Source organism: Bombus pyrosoma, linkage group LG4, assembly GCF_014825855.1.
Source record: "Bombus pyrosoma isolate SC7728 linkage group LG4, ASM1482585v1, whole genome shotgun sequence".
NCBI classification, from domain to species: Eukaryota; Metazoa; Arthropoda; class Insecta; order Hymenoptera; family Apidae; genus Bombus; species Bombus pyrosoma.
In genome coordinates, this window is record NC_057773.1 from 12,443,796 (window position 1) to 12,467,162 (window position 23,367).

The following is a 23,367-nucleotide window of genomic DNA, read 5'->3' on the forward strand; positions in this document are numbered from 1 at the left end:
ATCGACAAAAAGGAAGACGATAGGAAACGGAACGAGACGAGACGAAACAAATGACGTACAAAGAGGGTGAACGAGGAAAAAGAGAAATGGAGAAATGCACCGCGTAACGTGTACAATTGTGTATTTATTTGAATGGTTTCCCGGGGATTAGACGGTTTAAAAGGATTAAATTAGATTGTGTTTAACCAGTGGCCGAGAGAGACCGGTAGCACATCGCTGGAAACGGTCCACTGAATTTCCGACTGCGAAGCTGAAATTTACTCGTGAATTCACGCTGCTCGCGGTTCGAAGCGAAAGCGTTTGTGTTGCTCGACCGTTGACCTGTCTCTTAAGATTTTACGTCACCAACGACGGGAGTATTCGCTTTTAAGTATCTGGATAGATTAGTCGAGTTGGAGTAAGATGGAACATTACTGATAAATAAGTAACATAAGATTAGATATTAGTAAAGATGTAAGGTATTAGTAGAATGTAGAATTAGAATGATTCATTTGTTATCTTTTTAAAGAATCAAGCATATTTTTACTTTCCAATATTCTAGATACCATTTTAATAAATTAGAAATTGCTTACGAATTCTTTCCACTAAGCAATTCTTTACGATCTTGTTCGTAGTTCTTAACAAAAGTCTTATACTCTTCACGATTGAAACAAATGTTTTCAATTGATCAAATAAATTGATCTAAATATAATTAGAACAGCGTGGATAATTATCGACAGAATCGAAGGAACATTCGTTTCTTTTTCTTAGTTGAAATAATCGAAGTAACGGAAGGAGTTTAGTATTCGCTGAGTGAGTTTGTTAAGTTTGTTAATCGTAATTGAAATAGTTATTATAACGAATAATATCTTCCTTAAAAACATTAACGTCTGAAATAACGCATTAATGTAATTACTTATTTGTAAAGCGGAGCTGAAATTAAAATGTTCATGAAATTTTGAGAGAAAGTTCTTTGTTCGTGAAGAGAGAGGTTTTATTTGCTAAAACCAGTGGAAGTTTAAAGGAACATTTTAAGATAATTGGATAAAGCAATGTCTCTGAGAATAATATTCTAAAATAATTCGAATTTTGTTTGCAACGTTCTACGTTCCATTACATGGTAGGATAATCAAAAAGATAAAATTGAAAAATCCACTATATATCATTTACAAAATCCACAAACTATTTCCAGGATAGCAGGATCCACGCTAGCATATGTGCAACGCTTATCTGATTTGTAGTAATTTACATCTCGTATGTGTTTTGCGGAACAATATATCAGCCTTATGGTAAAAAATTCGTTAGCTATGCATACACCAAACGGCGAGACCATTCTATGTATACGCTGAATATACAAAGTGTTATTTATTAAGCTTTAAAATACGATACTGTAATCAACAAACCACCGGTTATATTGCTGGCTCTTTTTCGAGTGTACGCTAATCATTTCCAAATACTCCTACGTATTTAAATAACAACATCGAATATAAAATAAAAGAAAATGTCAATTTATATGGTTCTGCATTTCTTTTCCCAAACATTAAACCAGAAAATATAGTAAAATATAAAATATAAATATGAACAAAGTAAATTACAGATACGTTTAAATTCTTTGAGACTATGTTTTAGTTCAGGAATTTGATTAATGTCTCTCTATCCTTTGTGGTTTTTACTTTGTCACCCAAAGAATTTATAGTTCTTTTCTTATATACCTTAAATTATATGCATTTCACTACGTATATTAGATACTTCATTTTTAATTAATAATAATAATACTTTCAATGCAAGATAATTTTGTAAACTCCAGAGATAATACAAGTCTTTCTAATTCACATTCTTTCAATTTAATTCCCTTTCAAAAAGTCATTCATAGGATTGTTTGCTGCTTCTAGTTATTCGTAAAATGTCACAGAAAGTATATAGCATCGCTTAAAGGTGACAATAAAAAGACTATGCTTCGAGGTAGCCGATTAAGAAGCTCCTGCGTTTTCACGAACGACATCGAGGCGTCATTCCAGAGAACGGAAGTTTCGGAATCCTCGAAAGTTTTGCAGAGTGCAAGAACTGGCGGATCTCGGTTCGTTATTAACCGTGCTCGGCACGAAATGAACTCCGTTGATCTTTGTCGGTGGATGATTGGCGTTTCTTTCGTGTTTCTGTGTGATTTCTTCGCGTTTGAAAACAAAGCCGCGTTTCTTTTCCTTCTCCGTTCCGTACTTTCTCGTCTTTTAATTAAAGGAACATAAACTTCGTTGTCTCCTTTTTCTTCATTTGTTTTGAGTGTATCGCGCGTATATTTGCATAACGGCCAAGGTACTAATCCTTTGATTAAGTTTTGTGCAAAACAATTGGAGGAATGGATTCGTGATATCCTTTCTTGTGAATTTATTTCTGCGTGTTTTAAGCAAACAATTAGAGGAGAGCGATTGAAGGAGGAAGAGAAATAGTAAAATAAGAAGGAGAAGCTGAGGGAAGAAGAAAAGTTAGATTCGTGGAAGGATCAGGTTAAAGACTAGTGTAAACATGGAAAATCGTCTTGTACTATTAAAATAATTTTCAGAATGAAATTTTATCCGAGAATCAGCGTTGCAAAAATGATCAAATACAAAATATATAAGTTTGTCATACCTTCAGTAACAATTCAAATGATTACATAGGAAGAAGAAAAAGTAGTACCAGAATCTTACGTCTCACAAAATATCATAAGACAAAAAGTCCACCTAAACTCAAATACATCGAACCAATCGTAGCCTATTGCGTCTGCCAACAAGAATTCGAAAGCAAAATTTCTCCGCCAGCGTTTTAATCGATAATCTCTGTCACGAGCGATTTCTCCAACATTTATCGCGTTCATCCAGCTGTCTGTTTCCTCGTTCCTCCGCGTTTGCCAGCATTTCGACATTCCCTGTGCCGATTGAACCCGCATTTCCATTCAGTCGCTTATTTATTCATCGTCTCGCGCTTACACAGAACGAAACCGTCACAGGAAAAAAAGCGGATAAAATATAAGAGGAAAGAAAGAGGAGAAACCAGGAAACGAAGAGAGAAGAGAGACTAAAAACACACCGAGATCAGGATGGATAGCTGACATAGCCTTCGATCAGATTAACCTGCTTTTAGACGCCATCAAATATTTATCGATCCAGTGTCATCCCGGTTCTTCGCTCTGTTCAGAATGTTTTTGCCTTTGCTTCCTTTTTTCTTTTTTTTTTTTTTTCTTTCTGCCCACCCCTCCCAGAAACTCGAAGTGTGGCGACTGAAGGAGGATGAGGCTGGTAGCTTGCTTGGTTCGTTGGTTTGTAACTTGGAATGATGCATGGCTGGCTATTGGGAGAATGCAAATTGAAAACCAATACCAACCTCAATCCTCACAGACTACTGGCGGACCAATGTATCGCACGACAGCTAGAAGTTTCGAGACAGAGGACGAACTCAATATCTATTCTTTCGTGAGAATATCTCCACTTTTTCTCCTTCTGTCTGTATCGATATATATCGGATGATCTCGTCTTTTTCTGTGACAAATTCTTTAGTTGTGAAAAGAGGGATTTTTGTACGTTGTTCTGTTTGTTTGGTTAAGTTTGTCTCGTGTTCAGTTGGGTCTTTTATCGTATAAAGTGTATTAGCTTGTTTTATGTGTAGTCGATACTGAAAAGAAGAAATACGTGGCTTGATCGAGACAGTAGATTAATTTTGATTTGGAATTATAGTATGAATATTCTTTGTAACCAAAATTTTGTTTCTCTCAAAGGAGAAACTTACGACTCTTTGTAATTCGCTGTGTAATTTGTTCTTTTCCTTTTCTAACATGGAAGATATATTCCTGTTACAGAAAGCGAATGATTCGTTCTCATAGCGTCCGATGTTTTAGCTCTTGCGATAGATATATTTCGTATTACCTTATGACTTATGTACCTGTGTAAATATAATTTATAATTATGATAACTTGTTGAAAACTGTTGGGGAAACGCTTAGAGGGTAACTTAATTGCTTCTACAATTATTTGTACGTAGCATTTCATGCGAACGCTTAAAATGTTTTTGCAAGTTTTCTTGTTAGAAAGGATAAATTATCATAATGTTTAAAAAAGGGAAAACATAGCTCTACCGTCGTCGACGGAATTTATTCGTGCAACCACTTAAAACTTTTTCCCGATGTCTGACAACGGTCTAAAATGTTTACCAACTTTTTCGAATCACTGAAATATCACTGTTTCTAAAAAGATAGTAATTACTTGGATAAGGTAGCTACTTCTCGATTTTCAGAGAATATTCAAACACTTTTTCAAGAACAGAAAAGTGCACAATTTTGTAGAATAATTTGCAAAACATCGTAGCACGATTATTACAATTTTGCATCATAAATCATTGCACATTTCTAATATTAATCATGCAAAAATCGCATTTTCTGAATCGGAGGAAACAAAAATCTCCTGTTTCTCGCGTGGCTATTCAACGAGCAAGAATATTTTCCTTGAGCTTCTCGATCACGCGAAACTTTTTTATAACACGCTCAAATCGTTGCTTTTGCAAGGACCGGGCGTTGGTAAGGAAACTCCTGCAGCTAGAATTTGCAGCCGATTCTCTTTTTACAAAGGAAAGATCTATTCGGCGTTTTCTTTATTTCTCGAACCGGATCCGAGCTCCCTGCGCTTCTTCTTCCTCTTCGTAGGAATTTCTTTCCTCCTGCTATTCAGCAGATTGCAGTAAAAGAAGGGACGCAGGATGAATTGTTCGATCGACCTCATCGTCGAAAGAACACGTCGAAACAATGGAAATGCTTCATAAAACTTCATTTCCTCGGCGAATGAATTTTCCGCGAGAACTAACTTCGCATAAATTTGAATCGACGATTTTACTCTATATATTATTGTAATTATGTATAATTCGATTATAATAATTTCATGTAATTTCGAACGAAAGAGGGAGATATTTAGTGGTTTAATTAGATTAGTTGCTGAATAATTTCAGAAAGTGAAAACATCGATTTTATCAAATTACACTAATACAACGATTGAACTTCTGAATATGCTTCTGACAGATAGAGTTAATATTATACCGATAATGTGTTATTTCGTAATTAATATCGAACTATAAAAATGTTTCAATTGCAGGATCATGTTACACTATATACTAAAAGCAACCTATTTTACGATACTCGTGATACGATGATTCGCTTTTGCCATTCTTCGCAATTAATATTTTTAAATTGATAAGTCCGCACCCATTGTTGAATAATCAAGTTACTAATAATTTTCTACTGTAATCTTTCTATTTTAAATCGGCGTTGTATAAAAATTCGTCTATCAAATTATGATGTTACGTACGCTTTTTAACAAGCGATTGTTCTCCACTTAGACTTACCTGATGATATCCCGTATAAATCACGATGAAAATTTCCTGATCGCGACAATAGCGGTTACCACGGGAAAAAGCGCGATCGACGATTAGCCGACGAAATTCCATCGATCGACGTCGCGTATCGAGTTACACGGTCGAGCTGGGCGCCGAGCCGTAACTAATTACAACGAAAATTGAGAACATCGTCGTCGTACGTGTCGTAGTTGATGTAAAATTTGGTGATCGTCGCGGCTTGATCCCGGTGCCTCGTTATTCCGGCTTTTAGCGAAATTACGTTCGCGGCTTGTTAATCGTGTCTGACGTTCTCAAAGTTTTCCATCGCTGCGAAACTCGTCGTGAATATCTCCCTTCCTCGCTCTTTTCTTCCGATTTTTCCGTTTTTTTTCTCCTTCCTTCCCCTTCCCCCCCTTTCTCTCACTGTTCCTGGTACGCGCTCGTGAATCGACGAATTTTTCGTCGCTTAATTTTTTAATCCGCTTACCATCAGTTCGCTTCTCGACGCATATTTTTGCGCGATTTATCGCTGTAGCACGAGTTAGATTTATTCGAGTTGGCAATGTTGCGACTGTTTGAAAAACGAAAATTGAGGAGATGCGTGAAGTAAAGCTACGAAGTGTTTGATACAGCCGGATGTGTCGAGAGCTGCTGTATTGTTGTGCTCTTGCTTTGTATCTGTGATAAAAATAAGAAACGAAATGCAAACTTTGTTTGTATTTGCTAGCAACTGATATTTCATACTGGATTTACTTTTGATTTTAAGCGATTTAAACAAAGCATCAGTTACGTGTTTGTGGCCCAACAATATTTATGTAATAAATATCTTTTTTCCTCTCTCCATACCATCCGATGAATTGATTGAACTTCATAATTAAGTAAAAATGGTTGTTCATTTATTGGAAATTTCAAAGTATAAATAATAAAATACGTATGTTTAATTTTCAGAAGCTGAAGCATCGATCTGTAAATTGAAAACACACAGAAAAAGTGATGATGTTGCACGATTTTCCTTCGAATTTATCATTATTTATGAGACTTTCTTCGCGAATGAGCTCGTAAAGATGCGTCATTTGTTTCTTAACAATAAAAATATTACCCTGTACCTATGTAATGGAATTAGGAAATTTATAAAATGTGGAGTTCGTCGGTTCGTTCTCAAAAAAGCTCCCATATACAGTGTGTGTATAATCTTGCCATCTCTAAGGATAATCTCACAGAGGAAACATCAAATCTTCTCTATCAGACAATTTCGTCAGCAGCAAAACGAATTTCTACATTGTCCTCTCTTACGTTCCATTATTTCCTAAAAGTACTTGTCACGTTGCACCCTGATAATGGCCAATTCAAAACGTGGCAGCCGGATCTCTCCGTGTCAAGCAAGTTGAACAAAAGTTGGTCGCCGGTGGTAAAACACTCACCGTGAAGCTTTCAGAACATCGAAGACTCGAGAAGAAGAAGAAGAAGACCTCTGTTCGAGGTCACGGGAGCTTTAACTGAGCGTCTTCTTTCGCGATAAGAGCTTTCCTTCGTGCTCTCCCTTCAGACTCTCTCTGTTATCACATGATGCATCGTGATACAGACGAATAGGTGGCGAAGAGAGTGTACGGAGTGCAGCTGCTCGCGCAGCTAGCCTAATTACCCATAATGAACGTGCCGCTTTAATTGAAAACGCTTCCCTTCGTAAGCACGACTTTCAGTTTCGGATCGAAGGTCTTCTTGACTTGCAAAAGCTCGGATGAGAGGGCGGAAATAGGGCGAAAAGGAAACCAAGGATTGCGGGCTTCTTGTCGAGAATGTAACCTGCACCCTTTCTTATCTTTTCCTTCTTTACATTCTTGATTTTTCATTTTTTTCATTTGCTTTTCTCATTAAGGGCCGGATGCCAGTTTTTACTTAAGTTGGCCCATATGAAACGTTGGTTTTTAAATGAAACTTTAATTACGCTTCGTTTCTGTAGATCGTCATATATACGATCAATGTAATATTCATCTGTTTCAACGCAATTTCTCAAATATTGATTAGTGCCGTTATTCCAGATTTTACATACGAATTGTGTATATATATACTTATTACTCGGAAATAACAGTAGCACAAACTTAATGTTGAATTTAGACGCGAATGAAATTTTTATCTTGATTTTAAATTCAAATTTAACTTTTAACGAATTTAAATTTTTGTTGCTCGCATTTAACGTTCCCTTTTTGAAGCTACAATCTGCTACGGCACTCAACGATTCGTTGAATAAAAATCGAGCAAGCATGTTCAAATTTATGATACATCTTTGTCTCAAATATAATTATACGTAAAACCACATAGATATAAAATAACGTTAAAACTCTCAGTCTCTCTCGTTATTTCTAGCAGTCTAACTATAAAGATCGACATTTATGAAAAGTTCTCGACGATACAATGTTCCATATCGAATCTCACTGCGAAATTAAAATAAAATTTTAACATTACTCATGATGTTCTTTCGCTGTTAAATGAAATCAATTATTAATGTTATTAACACTAATTTTATTTCGCCACCACGCTATTAATATTCATTTCATTTTACTTTTAACAAAAATACAAAATTCTTCATTTTCTCAAACGCGTGATCGGTGAAAGCTACCCTATGAGGAAACCACCGTATCTTGGATGCATTATCCAAGGAATAAAGCAGCACCATAAGCAACATACTTTCCTAGAAGGGATCGAAGGGAAGCAAAGCAATACTCAAACGCGATTCAGGTCGATTGATTGAATCAACCACGAGCTTGCTAGCATGTGGTTGTGGTTCGCGTTTTCCTAACCTCCACCGATTCAATCGATCGATTGTCTTTCGATTGAATGCCAGCGTGGCCCCTTCTTCCGGTCAGCCAGATATACGAAGCAAGGATCGTTTCGCTATTCGATTTTGGGTCTTTGTTCGATTCGGAACAGTCAGAAGGCCAACGACCATGACAACGCCGCCTTCGTCGTCGTCGTCGTCGTCGTCGTCGATGTCTACGATCGAGAATCGTTGAACAATGGCGTGGCTGACGCGAGCGTCTCGACCATTGTGGACGTTAACGTTGCCGGTATTATTATCGAGTCTAGACTTCTCATCGCCACCAATCGATAATAAACTGCCAGATAATGATCGTTCGAAAGTGAAATAGCGTTAGGTACATACTTGCGAGTTTGAATTATAATTTTTATTGGTATTTTATGGATCTTTTTCAACCTTCCAATTCTGGAGTCGCGAGTAGATTACGGGTATTTTACGCAAATTCGTATCATTTATGAAAATGAGTTTTGAAGATTTGTTTGGATAAATAAATATTTTGGTGAGTAGTTTGTCATGAATATTTTGTATATACGTGTGTATTATATGCATCGTGGATATTTTCTTGCATTTCAAAATTTATATTTTCAGTCTAGTTTTGAATCACGATGAAGGAAAGGATCAAGATAAAAAGTTTTTAAAAGTATTCGGATATTTATATGAATGTTGAAACTTTTCCAAAATGTTATATTTTCAAGCTTTAATATACCCGTTCTCCATAGTTTTCGTTTTCAAAATTTAGATATTTTTAGTAATACGTATTTTATTTTCATCTCGTGTTAGCCCGAGTTGTAATGAAAATTCACGTGTAAAAGCATCGGGTCGTTGAATTTGATCATTTTTTCCCTATACAATCTGCATCTTGCATTTAATGAATACGAAAATACCGAATATATTTATGTCGAAAAACAGCAGAAGATCTTTAGTTCCATACGAAATGCGACATTATTTTTCATTTTTGCAGCATAATCTGAAAAGCTACAAACATGTAGGTACGTGTGTATGGTATTATCTGTTTTTCCTCGGAACAATTTATTCACGAAGAAATTGTTTTAGTGGAGCTCAAATTTACTAATCGTTTCACTAAAGACCATCTTGTCCACCCATAATAGAATTTATCTTCTTCCTCTAAACTTTCCTTTAAAATACCAAATTCTGGTAAAACGATAAAATGCCAAACGCGCAAACATTTCCATCGTGTATCGAAATCCCGTCTTCGAGAAATCGTTTCCATTCGCTCACGAATTCGCTCACATCGTTCAAACACACTCTCTCTTCCTCTTTCTCTCTCTCTCTCTCTCTCAACCGCATTTCGATTAGCCCAACCATCAAGACGCAAATGTCTTCATCACCGTCGGTAATCGACACCAAGAGCAGTCCTTGGGTGAAATTTTAATTGGCACCGACCGACGGAACATCCCATTCCCGAAACTCTTCCCGTTACATCGTTGCCCCCGAGATGAACTTTCCATTAGCTCTCAAACTCAAAGGATTTTCCTACCAGATAGCATACTAGCTATTAGGAATATCTTACTAACTGGAACCGGTAAGAACGTTTCAAACGATGCAGAATATGTACTTACTGTCTGACGATAAGGGGTAAAAATATCAAGGGAGAATAACAAGGAATGGGTAATGGAGGCTTCCGACTATACGTAATTAAAGGAAGGTAACAGATTCTGAAAGGACATATGCTCCTCTCTACCATCGGTCGTTCCTTCGTCACTGTTCCGTCTCTTCGTCGTGTAGCAGTCTACCTTGCGCCATTTTACAGGAGAGTTTCGAGCACGACCGCAAGCCTCAGCAACGAATTGCACGTCGGCAATTCCAGCCAGGCTGTGCTGATCTCGAGAAATAATTTTGTCCCGTGGTGGATGAATAACTTCGTCCACTTTAGCAACAGCCACGGCAAGTTTTCCGTCGGTTCATGACAGTTTGTAATATTCGCTCCCTCCCCTCGCTTTCCATTCGCGCCGTGGTTATCGCTATTTTTGTAACGTGAATACGCCTCGTTGCGGTTGAAGAGCAATTTCCGGCCCTCGGTTCTTCAACGTCACAACTTGACGTCGACTATTCTGTTTTCGAATAAATCACGCTTTGTTTTCACGATACTTCCCGGTGACAGCGTTTTGCTGTTGTTCTTTCGATCGACTCACGGCTTTCTAAACGTGGGAATTTTTTGCTCCCTGTAGGGAGCTGTGTTACTTTTTGAAACACCTCCTTTCAGACAAGCTTTCGACTGATCCTTTGCTCGCATTAATCCTGCGGCATTTGTCGAATTTTTGGGCGTCAAACTCAGCCTGGTTCCAACGTTTAACAATAAGATTTTTAACGACGTTGCGAGAAAATCTTCGTGCACGAAATTGTAATGGGAAGTGCCGTGTACACAAATCGTTAATAATTCTTCCATTTTATCTTCGAAGGTAAAAGATTGTTGAACGATCGAATCGGATATGATCCACCAGAGTAGAACGATTAGTTAAATTGTATTTTATTTAATATTTTTTGTATTATCCAAAAATGAGCAAAGGAAGATTCAAGACTAATTTTATATGTCGATTTTTCATGCAAGATGGATATTTCTTCGAAAACTGGGCAACGTCGTATTCACCCTAATTCAGCTTACATCAGCCAATTAATTAACTGCGAGTATCAAATACCATGAAAATTATAGTAAATTATTATAATTAATAAAACCCAGTATAAAGATGTTTATTTCATAAAGTCAACTTATTATCGTAAAGCCCAGAAAGAGAAGACATACACGCAAAAGTACAATTATTAAGCTTCTGCGTGCAAATAAAATGCGATTTAAGAAATCGTTTCTATAAAAGTAAAAGCTATTCGCCGCAAACGTAAGTCGCCTCGCCGTGTTACCTAATTCAGGCTGATCTTAGGAAGTAAACTCGTTGCAGGATCTTGAAACTTAGTTCATTCTAGGAACAGTTCGCGAAACTTTCGCAATACGTCACGAATACCTAGATTTTCGTCTTTTCCAATACGCGTTGCGTGATCGTCCGTGTAATTTTCGAAACTTAGATTCCTAGCAAACATTTTGAGTGCACCCTGGCTCTTTCGTTTTCTCAGGAACATCGTGAAATGGAATTTTGTATCGTATCCAGGACCAGAGTCTCTCTATTTTTTCGCGCAATCGAAGTTTCTCACGAAGTTGAATGTTCGATTGAAACTGGCGAGCAACACCAAATGGTTCAGCTTGATCAAAAACGTAATTCGAAATCGGATCGCGCTGCAACGTGCAGCTCCAGTTTCGGAAACGTTCCCGTACGTGTGTTATCTTCAGCTCGCGTTCTGCTGTTTTCTCCGAGCAATTTGGAAAATTGACAATAACCACGCTGTCTTCGTGCAAGTTTCATGCTTCTAGAATGAAGACATTTTACTGAACGAGAGAACTTTCCGTGGAGAACGCGTGTCAAATTTAAAGATGATACTCGAAAGAACGAAAGGACAAGGTTGTGAAATTTTATTATACTGAAACATGAATTACTTACCTAACGACGAGTTGTAATTTAAATTAGAAAGTTAGAATAAAAGACAAATTGAGGAAGTTTCTGAAAGAGAGGGCTTATAACACAAAATGGTGAATAGAGAAAATTGTGTTGCAAGTTTTAAGCTTTCTAGTCTTTTAATATTAGCTGTTTTCGAACTGATAATTATAGCGCCTCTTAACCCGATAAGACTCGACATTAACGCAAAGTTTCATTTCTAATATTTTTCAATCAATTTACGGTATCGAATTCTTTCGCTAACACGGTGGCTATGAAACATAGAATACCAAGGATTAAGGTTTCTTTTTGTTACTATTTCTTCCACTTAGATGGTACAATTTTATGAAATATAACGACATTGATTGGAATTTACATTTTATAGGTCGACATTATCTCAAGCTATAAACGTTAGTCTTTAGTATAGTTTTCCGATTTGCAACAGACAGATCTAGACGACCAGGACATTCTGAAACACATTGAATCTTTATTCCCAATGCTACATCATAGCTAATAACTGGCAGTTTTCCAGAAGACGTAATATCACCTTCCAATAACATGAAACATCGAATTTTATTTGACCAGCGACACCATATTGCGGCGGATAGAAATATCGTAATGGAAAACCAATATCCCAGTTTATTTCGAATCTATTACAACGATTTAACTAAACCTCTACCTCGGTCCAACTTTATTCATCGCCAAACATTTTTTACAACAAACGCTTTATCGACTGTCGTACAATTTCACGTAAATATTTCAAACTCTTTACCCATAAAATGCTAGACTATAGAAGAGTACTATATTCTTCACTCGTTTTCCTTTTGTCTATTTCTAGGAGACAGTGGGTAACCCTTTGTTATTTATGTCGCTGCAAACATTCAAATTCCACCTGTGTTGGTGGACAATTTCACGAAACCAATGCCAACTCTTCGTTGCCCAATAATTCATATCCTTTTGAAATGATTAATTTCAGAATATACCTGTGATTATTAATCTCCGTCCTTATTTCGTACAATATCTTTTAACGTAAAATTTGTTGCTTTACACAGAAGTGCAGTAGGAAAGCATTGAATCTAAAAAAACTGAAAATAACCATCACATATCCCGATAAAAAAGCAAAGAACAAATCGATCACACTACTGTATGTAATTCTTAGAGACTAATAATTTCAGCTTGGAACATTTCGTCGCGCAGCAAATAAATTACAAATTTTTTAGGTTCGCCATGTTACGAGACTCGCAACCTCGCAATACTTAAAAATCTTATTTCTGTTGAAAAAGTTTCGAAAAGTGTGGAAATAAAGGGAAAACCGTAACGTTCGATCAATTTGGAACACGTATTCTCCTACTATTACCTGTAACTGCAACGTTTTAACCCTTTAGATAAACCTCGCCAGGAAGATAAAAGGAAAACACAGGTGGATAGCGCTTTTCTCAGCTAGAATGGCGGTTTGTAGCTCAAAGAAATATTTCGATGTTGATTCCGACGCGAGCACTTATCCCGGTAATTTCAAGCGCTCGACAGGATCTCGAGGAACTCGAGGCGGACTTCCCACCCCAGGAATACCGCGAAGCCGGCTGGCGAAGTCATTTCACGAGCTGACTGTCGCTTGTGCGAAAACACCCTCTGATATACTCTCGACGATAGCTCTCGCAGCCGAACCGGATAAAGTGCTGACGTTATTTCGTACAGAGACGCGGCCATGTACGTGCAGAACAACGTGCAGACACGCGCGTATAGTTTCGAGTTATTTTGCCTCGGCACGAAGAGAAAAGAGAATAGAATGTTGGCAGAGTATAGGTGTAAAGGTAGAAGGAAGGAGCAAGGTATTTTTTGAACCATTTTGATAATGCTTGAAAACCACCGTTGAAACCTACTGTGAAATCCGATGATGCGGTGTACGTGTTTCGTGTGCTTGTGATTTATCTTCTTGGAAGGCCAGAGTTTAAAGAGAAAGACGATATTGAGGACGATAGTAGATTCAGATAGATAACATTTTCGTTGATTATTTTTTCAGAAGATGTTACTAGGCTGTGAGTCCTTGTACATTCAGGAGGAATTTAAAAAGTCAAAAATATACGGAATATATATATATAGTTACGGAGCGAAACAAATTTCTATTTATTTCTATTTCGTCTCTTGTACGGTGGGTGTGTCTATAGTAGGTGTATTTATAAAGCTACAAGATCGTATCAACATTTACTGTACAATAAAGCTTGAAAGGGTGAAATCATCTTTAATATTCATGGTTCGTGGAATAGAAAATACAACAGAAAATTAGAAGCTGGTTTATATTTTCTTCTTTTAATAAAAATTTGTTCGGAAGTCTGTAAAAGAATTTCCATAATGAAACTAAAAACCCAGACATCAGAAACTACAATACCTCGTTACTATTAGAAAGAAATAAAATCTCCTAGAAAAATTTGAATATTGCGAATCGTATCAAAATACCAGCTTAGAATAATGGCACGACGAGATCTAGTTGTATTCAGTAAAACAGATATCCATCAAAATGAAGCAAGTAAAAGTGAACGAATGATAAGAAGAAATCTTATTAAGAATAAAAAGGAACAAGTTTCGCAAAAGAAGGCGGAAGATGGGGGAAGTACGTGAAGGTATTAGACTGAGAGATGACTTTCGACAAGCTGAGGATTTTCACGTGCAACGTAATACCACGGTGGTGTTATATCGCGAGTTCTCGTGCTGAGCCTCCTACGAAGAGACGATATTTAACTTATGAATATTTGCCGACGTACGATATGAGGTTTGTGCTTTTCAGGCGTCTAAGTATAGCAGTGGATGCCCGACATGGGCGAGCATAGGGATGAAAGGGTCGTAGCTACTTCTTCAGCGAGATACACACATCTTATCTGTTGCAATGCAGATCACTCTATCGTGCTAAAATATTGTACCGTGTCTAGAATATACGTATTATGTCTAATTTCATTACTCTTCTCTGTAGGAGTATTGCAGCGATATATTTATTTATAGCGAAATTTCACTGCTACACATTTACGTTTGCATGGTACAAACTTTTTGAAAATCTCTATTTCCGACAGAAGGATGTATATTAAACGACTATATTTATTACTCTGTTTCACATTTTTAGTGTCTACATTATCAAATTCTAAATAAACATGTATTATCTATTGCATTCTAAACAGACGCTATAAATTTACGTTGACGTATCTCTTCAATGGGTAAACATCGACTCATTTTGTAGTCGTCAAAAATTTCGTTTTACTTGAGCCCTGGTTCAATAATACGACCGAATCGGTGCCTATATTTATGAAGCTGGAAGTTATCTTCCCGGTGTTAGCGTGGCAGAAAATTCAGATGTAGTTACCTTCGAAAGTGGATCGAACGACGGTTAATTAAAACTTTTCTCGAGAACGTCTTCGTATTACTTGCGCTCGATCCCTGCGGCTGCGTTTCGATTCCGACAGTAACGATTCGACGTTATTAAACCACAGCGATCGTTCGATTGTGACTTCGAAAAACCAACTTCGATTGTTTACTCACGAGCGATAAGCTCTTCGCGCTTTTAAAGTATGAAATATGAAAATCTCCGGACGGATGAAGCGGAAAATACGCAACCAAAAATCGTCGTCCCTCTGATAAAACGAAAGCTCATCCATTGTTCAGGGTGTTATATCTCACTGAATTAAATAAGCGTGTTTTTCTCGGACTTCGACAAATTTCATTTTAAAGAGAAAACATAACAATTTTTATTTTTCAAATAATATAGACAAGTAAACTTTGATTTGTGTCAAGATCGAATAATTTTCTGTTTTCGTTAATTACATTTTACAATTAAATAATAAATGTATAAATTTATAACCCCGAAACAAATTTATCATTATAAACGTATATTATAGACATATGATACGATACATCATATGATCATAAATAATCATATTTAATAATTTTAATTTTAATTTTAATAATTGTACAATATACTGCCGATACGTCTTGATTTTCATGTAATTCGTATCTATTTATTATTAGCTAGATTTCTACATTTCTGTTTAAAAAATTCTTCATAAATAAAACGAAGCATTATTACGTATAAGATATAAACTACAGAATTTTTAATAAAATATCTTTCAATATTCTTTTTACGTTTACTAAAAATTTACAAATAAAGTAAACATATAGAATAAAAATACCATACGAAATTTATAATGAGATTTCTTTAATGCAAAAATATTTGCAGCCTGCATAGCTGCATTAACAAAAATTTTACATTATTGTTCTTCGTTATCTACCTCTATTATTCAAGCTACACTCACGCATTTCGAAACGTTTGTATCGACTTTACAGATTTAGCTAGAATTAACGTGCACGAGTCCGACATTTTTCCACGAGACGAGAAAGAATGAACAGAGGGATATACGATGGCATCGTGAACACAAACAGGATATTTCGTGTCTTTTGTTCCTTGCAACGTCGCCTCGTTATTCAACCGGTGCGTTATAATAATAAAATGCGAGGAAATGCGTACATTTTGCTCCTTTTATATTTTTACAAAATTGATTCAAGCGTGCCTCGTTATAAATCTCCTTGCCACAGAGTCTGCAAATTTGTGGGAACGTTCCTTTAACGTTATTCGTATCATCATTCTTAATCGTCTATGTTTCTCGTATCATTATAATATAATATCGTAATATACTATCCTTTTCTCAAGCCAAAGATTCGTACTATTTGATTAGTTGCAGATTTGATTGAGCGGGAAAAGAATTCAAAACTTTAGGAAGAAGTAAACAATCTTCTATACTGTTGCGCCACGGGGCTTACCATAAGCCGAATTTCTGACCGTCGCTGGTGGCACTACAGTGTCGCAGACGGATCGTCTCATCTGCTCGACAAATACACAATGCAGCGGCAAGCATCAAACAGAGCGAGTTCTAGAAACGTCGATTCGTTCCGTTATTTTAACTACACACCGAAGGTGACGCCCGTGTTCATGGCGTGATCGGTGGCGTGACCCGAGCACGATGGGGTCGCCTCCTAGACAACACAGAGGGACCATCGAAGGGCAATCAGTATCATGTGAGGAGTCAAACGTTATGCATTGAGAGGTTCGGACAAATAAAACTAAGGTCGCGTCGTCTACCAAATACATCAAGAAATATTGTAAAGTCGAGTCGAATTATTGTATCAAACCAACTGTATAATCGTTAAATAATTTGTGGCGTGCTCATTGTATTATTTTACATATTGTAAAATATACCATTTTACGTTAACCCTGTTAATTCAGTGTTAACCTCATTGAACCACCTCTGTTATCTTAACCGAAACAGGGGACCGACTAATTCGCGGCGTCGATTATCCGAATCGTAGCGAGAATTTACGCCTCTCGTTGACGCGATTTTGTCGCGTAAACTTGAGGGTTAGATGATTAAAAAAGAAGGTTGAGTCGTAACACAACTTTATTCACTAACACAGCACAGGTTTACAATAATCGTGACTGACGTTGACTGTTCTAACGGTGAAGAATGGCTGACCTTTTTCTGATGATACTGTGTCTGAGGAAAGTTACGGGTGGGTGTGTCTAAGGACACGGAACCATCGGATTTGGTGATGACAATTTTGCTTAGGAAAGTGAAGGCAGTAGACATTGTTTCTGATTGGATAAAAGAAGCTTGGTGGACTAGCAAGGGTTTTAGCCGCCCTCGATAGATAGTTGCTAGTGTGAAGTATCATACGTGAGAAAAACCAACTTTCCCGTGTCTCCCCGTAATAAACAATAAGCTTTAGAAACGAGTCAGTAAAGGGATATCGGTATGGTCTGAAGAACTTTAGTTAGAAAATGCCCGAGATTTATGATAGGTCCTTAAGACTATTGAGGGTATGCAGTAAGGATGTGATGACATCTGGTGTGTGGCCTGGTCTAGGTAGAGTGTCTCCCGACGTAACAGTGGGTCATTGAAGTAATTGAGGGTACGCACATATCTGTCCTCTAATGTGGATTGACGTCACACTTTCCTCGCGATCGGTCGTAACATATACAATCATTTCATGTAGGAAGAAAAAAGTTTGTGTAAAAAAGAAGGAACGAAGAAATTCGTGTAATGTGTAAATATATTCATACGTTTATTTATACGTGTACGTAGATATTACGCGAGTATAATGTACGATAGAAACTTTCTCAAATACGTTAAAAACCAATGTATCACGAGATATTACAGAAGTAGCGTTCGCTTCAAAATTGTAACAGCCCCGTAATCCCTTATACGTGGCTGTGATAGTATTGTAAATTCAAATCCATGTTCTCCGAAGTTTAAGCTCCATATTGAAATGCCTGAATTGTTGGATAATGTCTTCCGAGGCTCGATTAAACATCGTCGTCCCGAGGGTCTTGAGGATAATGGAGGAAGTGAGACGTTACCTTTGAAAAGTTGGAAACCTGTCACGCACTAAATATAGTGTTTAAATAGAAATTTGAAATTTTGAATAGAGAAACGCGCAAGACCGACGAACGAAGCAAAATGAAAAATACGAGATATAGTTAAAAAAAAAGGCGGTGGAAAAATATTAAGAAAATTGCTCCACAGATTATTTCCATAGATTGAGTTTAATGCTATGGCTAGCCATGATCTTTTCAATTCTGAAAACTTTATAAGCTTTCTTTATATACTTGTTCTTGCAGCTTCTTTTGGCCTGGTTAAAGAAATGCGACGCTGCGTACGAAAAGGAAGCTCTTTAATGGAGCCATTCTCCCTTGACCTTACACCCATTCTCGCTTCCTATTCATCCTCTAAATTCATCTTTTGGTTTTACCACCATTGCTGCTTAACTGTTCGTATCCCATTCGTTCTAGCTGTTTCGTGCACGCACGCATTCATCAAGATTCCGTTTACGATGCATTTTAGAATTTTAGGAGGAACGCAGAGATATCTCGCCAACATAAAAATAAAATTCAGGATGAAAACGATGAATTTGAGAATATTGGTCGTAATACGATGTTGAAAGATAATTTGCTTTCTTCATAGGTAGACTACGAACATTTACGCAAATTCATATTTTTATGAATGGAATTTAGGAACGAAACGACTAAAAAATGGCACTTGGACAGAAAATTGTTTTACCTATCGAGTATTGTAATAGAAAAATAAAAGAATTTGTAATGAGAAGATTTGCCTAGGAAATATTTCAAGTATTGTTGAAGGTTTTAAAAATTTGCGTTCGTTAAAATTAGAATTGAAAGTCACAGAGATATTTTAGACACAAATAACGTAAACTCTGCTACAGAGCAGTTTATAGCAGTTTGAATATTGCGCTGCGAAAATATGGATTCTTTGGGTAGAAAATTAAAGAATAATTACTGAAATTACTCGGGCTGGCAGACGCGGTGGAAGTTCATGAAAGTTGGTTGGATCGTTGGCTCTCAAAGTAAACCGGCTCTACAATTTTACAGCGGACTGATTGCATCTAGATTAACAGTCGCAGAGTCGTGTTCAGAAGTTTCGTTTCCTTAAGCAAACGACAGGAAGTAACATCGATCTGGTAGGCTCGAGTTACGAGAGAAACCATTCTTTGCAACGATTAAGATTAATCAAATTATTCTCGATCGTCTCTCTTTTCAGCATACAAAATGAAATCGTTTTACATTATTTTTGATTTATTTTTATCAAATATCATATTATACGAAAGATTTCTTTTATGGAGAAAAATGATCGCAGACAAACGTAGATCTGTTTAAAACTAGGAAATCGTATGAGGATAAAAGTCGAAGTTAAAATTGGAAAATCGTATCAGGATAAATGTCGACGTTGGTGAATTATTGGCGTTTTCCTTCGTTTACCCAAGAAGATTTTACCATGCTTCAGAAATTTAATTAATTACGGAGCTTTGTTTCTTTTGCCCTGTTTGCTTTACATTTCCTCTGCGTTATTTATTCAACTTCAAACTCCTTTGAGCGGCTGCCTCGTGACTTAACCACTTTTCTTTTAGTTGGATCAGCTTGTAAACCTCTAGGATGTTGGGAAGATTTCTTTTTTCAACGTACCTTTCACTTAGAAAGAGAAAGAGGAAGAGGGAGGGAGAAATGAAAAAGCTCTGGGCGAGAGCAATTTTGTTTTTTTTTTTTTTTCGTATCTCGTTTCAAGAATCATACATCGACGGTGCATAAAATGAAATTTGTGTCTTTCATCAGAGCTAGATTATAATATTAACGCAATTAGGACGGCTTTTCGATGTAAACGTTATCACTAAATAGAAAATTTGTATAATTAAGATAATTACACGAATGTAAATCTGTTTTCGCGTTCACTTCACCTTCCGCACGTTGAAACTAATTGAATAATATCCTTTGTTGCGTGCATTTTTTCTTATTTTCATTTCAAATGGAGTCAAAATTATATTTCATAGACCTATGGTTTCGATGAAATTAAAAAAATAGCACCTTTCTTCAATTTGTGTCGTTAAATAATACATAACAATTATAATCTGATTTTTATCACCGTAAAGAATACAAACAAACATTAAATTACATAAATAAATCGGCTCAAACAATTACAAACCATCTATAACCTAATGGTATTAGTCGAATATTTTGAATATATATTGAAAATTATTTCCATAAACGTGTCAATTTTTTACTTTATCACACGTCTTTAGAGAAGAACAAACAAATGAAAACTTACAAACCATAAAATATATCTATTAATGCATACGTTTCTCCATCCATCCAAAAGAATTCTTTAAATATTTTCCGGAAATATTTAGAAGACAATAATTTAAATTTCCTCTTTCAAATATCATCTCTAAGTTATCTTGTTTCCAAACGATGACAGGTTCCATATCTCATCGTCTCTAAGGGTAGAAAATTTCTATCGTTTCGTTTTTCCAAGTTCGTTACAAATTTTCTTTCGTGTCTGTTCGTTCGAACGAAAGGGAAGGTCGAAAAATTCGCGAGGAAACGCGACAACTGTTCGGGACTGAAAGCTTTCGATTCGGAACAAAAGACGGTCATCTCGCGAAACACGGAATTTCCAGGAATATTTGTTTGATATAGCGGTTCCCTCGGTCCGGTCGGTCCATTAGATCGACAAATATATCCCACTATCTCGCGACGAGAACGATGGCGCACCTCTTCTTGTCAATCCTTTTTTTTCGCGCAACACCGGGGAAAAATTTTGTCCGTGGAACGTCCGTGACTAACAGAAGAATTCATTTCTCCGCTCGGACAAAAATATCGCAGGTTCGACTAACAAGATGTCAGACAACAAATGCTAAAATATTTATACCAGGCGTGTTGGAATAAAAGTGCGGCTCTTTGTGTACCTATTGGCCGGTTCCCTTCGTATCTCTCTTTTTCTCGATTGCTTCGTCAAACTGGATGGGGGGAGGGATTCCATCCGGTCGAGCATCGATTTTAAGCTTTTCCGTTTGTTTGTTCCACCGGAACGCACTGTGTCTTCGTGGCTCAAAAGGCCCTCTCCTTTCGATAGCCTTTGAAACCTTGTTTATCTGCTACGAGCTGAAATGCTCGGGTCCGAAGGGTATTTAATTTCGTATGATGTGCGAGCACGAGTCGCGCACACAAGCAGCACGAAATTCGCTGGGTAAATAATAAGTTATCGACGAAATTGCGTGGAGTTGAAGGATCTCGTTTAGACTTTTTCTAGATTTTACGACGAATTTGGCAGATGCTTGCGAATGTAAAAGGTAGACTCGTTTGGGCAAAGTTGGATAAAACGTGATTGGAAAGGGAAGTGAAGGGTGGCATTTTTTGAGCTGTGCATGTGATTAGTTCGCTGTTTAAATTTGGTATGTTTGAAGTAAAGAAACATGGTGTCGCGAAAAGTATATTGTAATTGCTACTTTATTTGATGTAATTTGTATTGATTCTTCTAAAATTGATTTGAGTAAAGTTTGTAATTTCCTTAAAAATTTCCTTAAATATATATGATTAATAATCATTTTGGTTACTGATAACCAAATCAATTAAATTTCCATCATTTATAATGATTACTGGTAGCCCAACAAATTTTAATCGTTCATAAGGGGTTATTCGTAATGAGAACAGTCATAAATTAATGTTTTCTAATCGTTTCGTTTTTTTTCAGAAATTTATTTGAAATTTATTGATAACTGACTTTCACTCGAATAAACATTAATTGTTCCTCAATAACATTTTTTCGAAGGACGTTTTAAATAAGCGTTACATTGGATATCTGCAATATTATATACATATAAATGATTACAATTAAAGTGACATAACGAAGACAAGTACTTAACCCCAATCATGTTCCTGCATATATCAATAAAAGTCTGATTCTAATTTTGTTAAAAACATTTCTATTTTTCAGAATTGCGTAAACAAAAATTCTATCGTTTATGCTTCAAAATAATTTAAGTGTATTAATTTTTGTTCAGTTATTTTTAATGAAAGTTAAGAGCATTCGGAAAGCTGGTATTACAATAGGAAATAATTATCGTATCCTTTTACCAGAATGTCTTTTATCTTGACTGGTCAAGAATTTATTTACTAAACAATCAATTCTATAAACTCATTTGCCATAAAAAATAATTTGGCCTTCGTATTTATCAATATCATCATTGTTTATTAATAAATTCAACAGTCGGGTTTAATAATATCGAACAAGAAGAGGCATTTACAATATCCTCGATACCGTCGATATTCGCGAAATTGTTAAAATTCCTGGAATCGATAAGCACACAGAAACTCTCGAATGTTTAGAGAGCCTTTCGCGTTCTGGATACTTGAACGGAACTTTCGGCGCAAAGAATAGACGAAAATCAAGTAATTCTCGCAAGGTTCCGTTTTCAATCATACCTTTCGCATCTATGCATTCATAAAATTCATAACATTCATCTTCGATCTGGGCAAATCGCATTAAACTTTCAACGCATTCGTTTCCTTTCAGACTTGCAAAAGATTTCAAATCTTTAAAGCTCGCCTGGTAAGTGTTTCTAGTTTTACCGTACGTAATGTACTTGTTTCCTATTTGTATGCACAGCATTTCGTTTATTTTATTGCACACGTAACATTCTCACGCAATTTTTACAAAGGTTTCCAAGGTACAGTTTCACAAGAGCAGTGACACGTCAGCTAGTACATTTTTCTCGCGGTTTTGAAATTTTAACGAGGAGAAACGCGAATGCATCGTGATTTCATAATTTGCGTACATTACTAGTCTTCCCACAAAGTGATCGTTAATTTGCTCGTGGCTGATTCATTTTTACGCAGCTCAATTATTTCTTGAAATCACTTTAAATCTATTTTTAATCACTTGGTTATTCTTTTATCCATACCTTTACTTCTTCGTATACGCTGTCAATCACAAGTTACCAAATAAATCGTACATTTAGGAATATTATACTCATCAAGATTTATGCTATGAATTGTCGTTTACAATATTAAAAAAAAAATTAATTATCACAAAAATGTGACAATAACAGAAAATGAAATCATTTCAGATTTCCCAATTCTTGAAATTTATAATTAAAGTGTCGAAAATAAGGAAGTACCTGGATTTCATTTTATATTACTTCTATTATACCGTTACTTAATTCTCTTCCACATCCACTTATCCACTCTTTCATCCACTCTGTCGCACATATCTGATTCCTTACAGCCATTTCTAATTCCTTCCGTAACGATAATTTCTTTCTCTCCATCGTCGACAGGCGACCGGGTCAGAATTAACAGCGATAATTCGTACGGTTTCCCGGGAAATAATCTACG

The 23,367-nt window shown here is 36.4% G+C and overlaps 1 protein-coding gene across 3 annotated transcripts in view; it reads left to right on the forward strand.

Moving 5' to 3' along the window:
• The window catches only part of LOC122566773, a 642,331-nt gene that overhangs the window by 315,343 nt on the left and 303,621 nt on the right, over window positions 1-23,367 (forward strand). For 2 of the 3 annotated variants that reach the window (XM_043724480.1, XM_043724483.1), the window contains exon 5: window positions 22,547-22,582. The exons of the other annotated variant lie outside the window; for it this stretch is intronic. In XM_043724480.1, coding sequence (XP_043580415.1) covers window positions 22,547-22,582 — 36 coding nt within the window. The remainder of the gene's footprint in view (window positions 1-22,546; window positions 22,583-23,367) is intronic. 3 annotated transcript variants of the gene reach the window in all.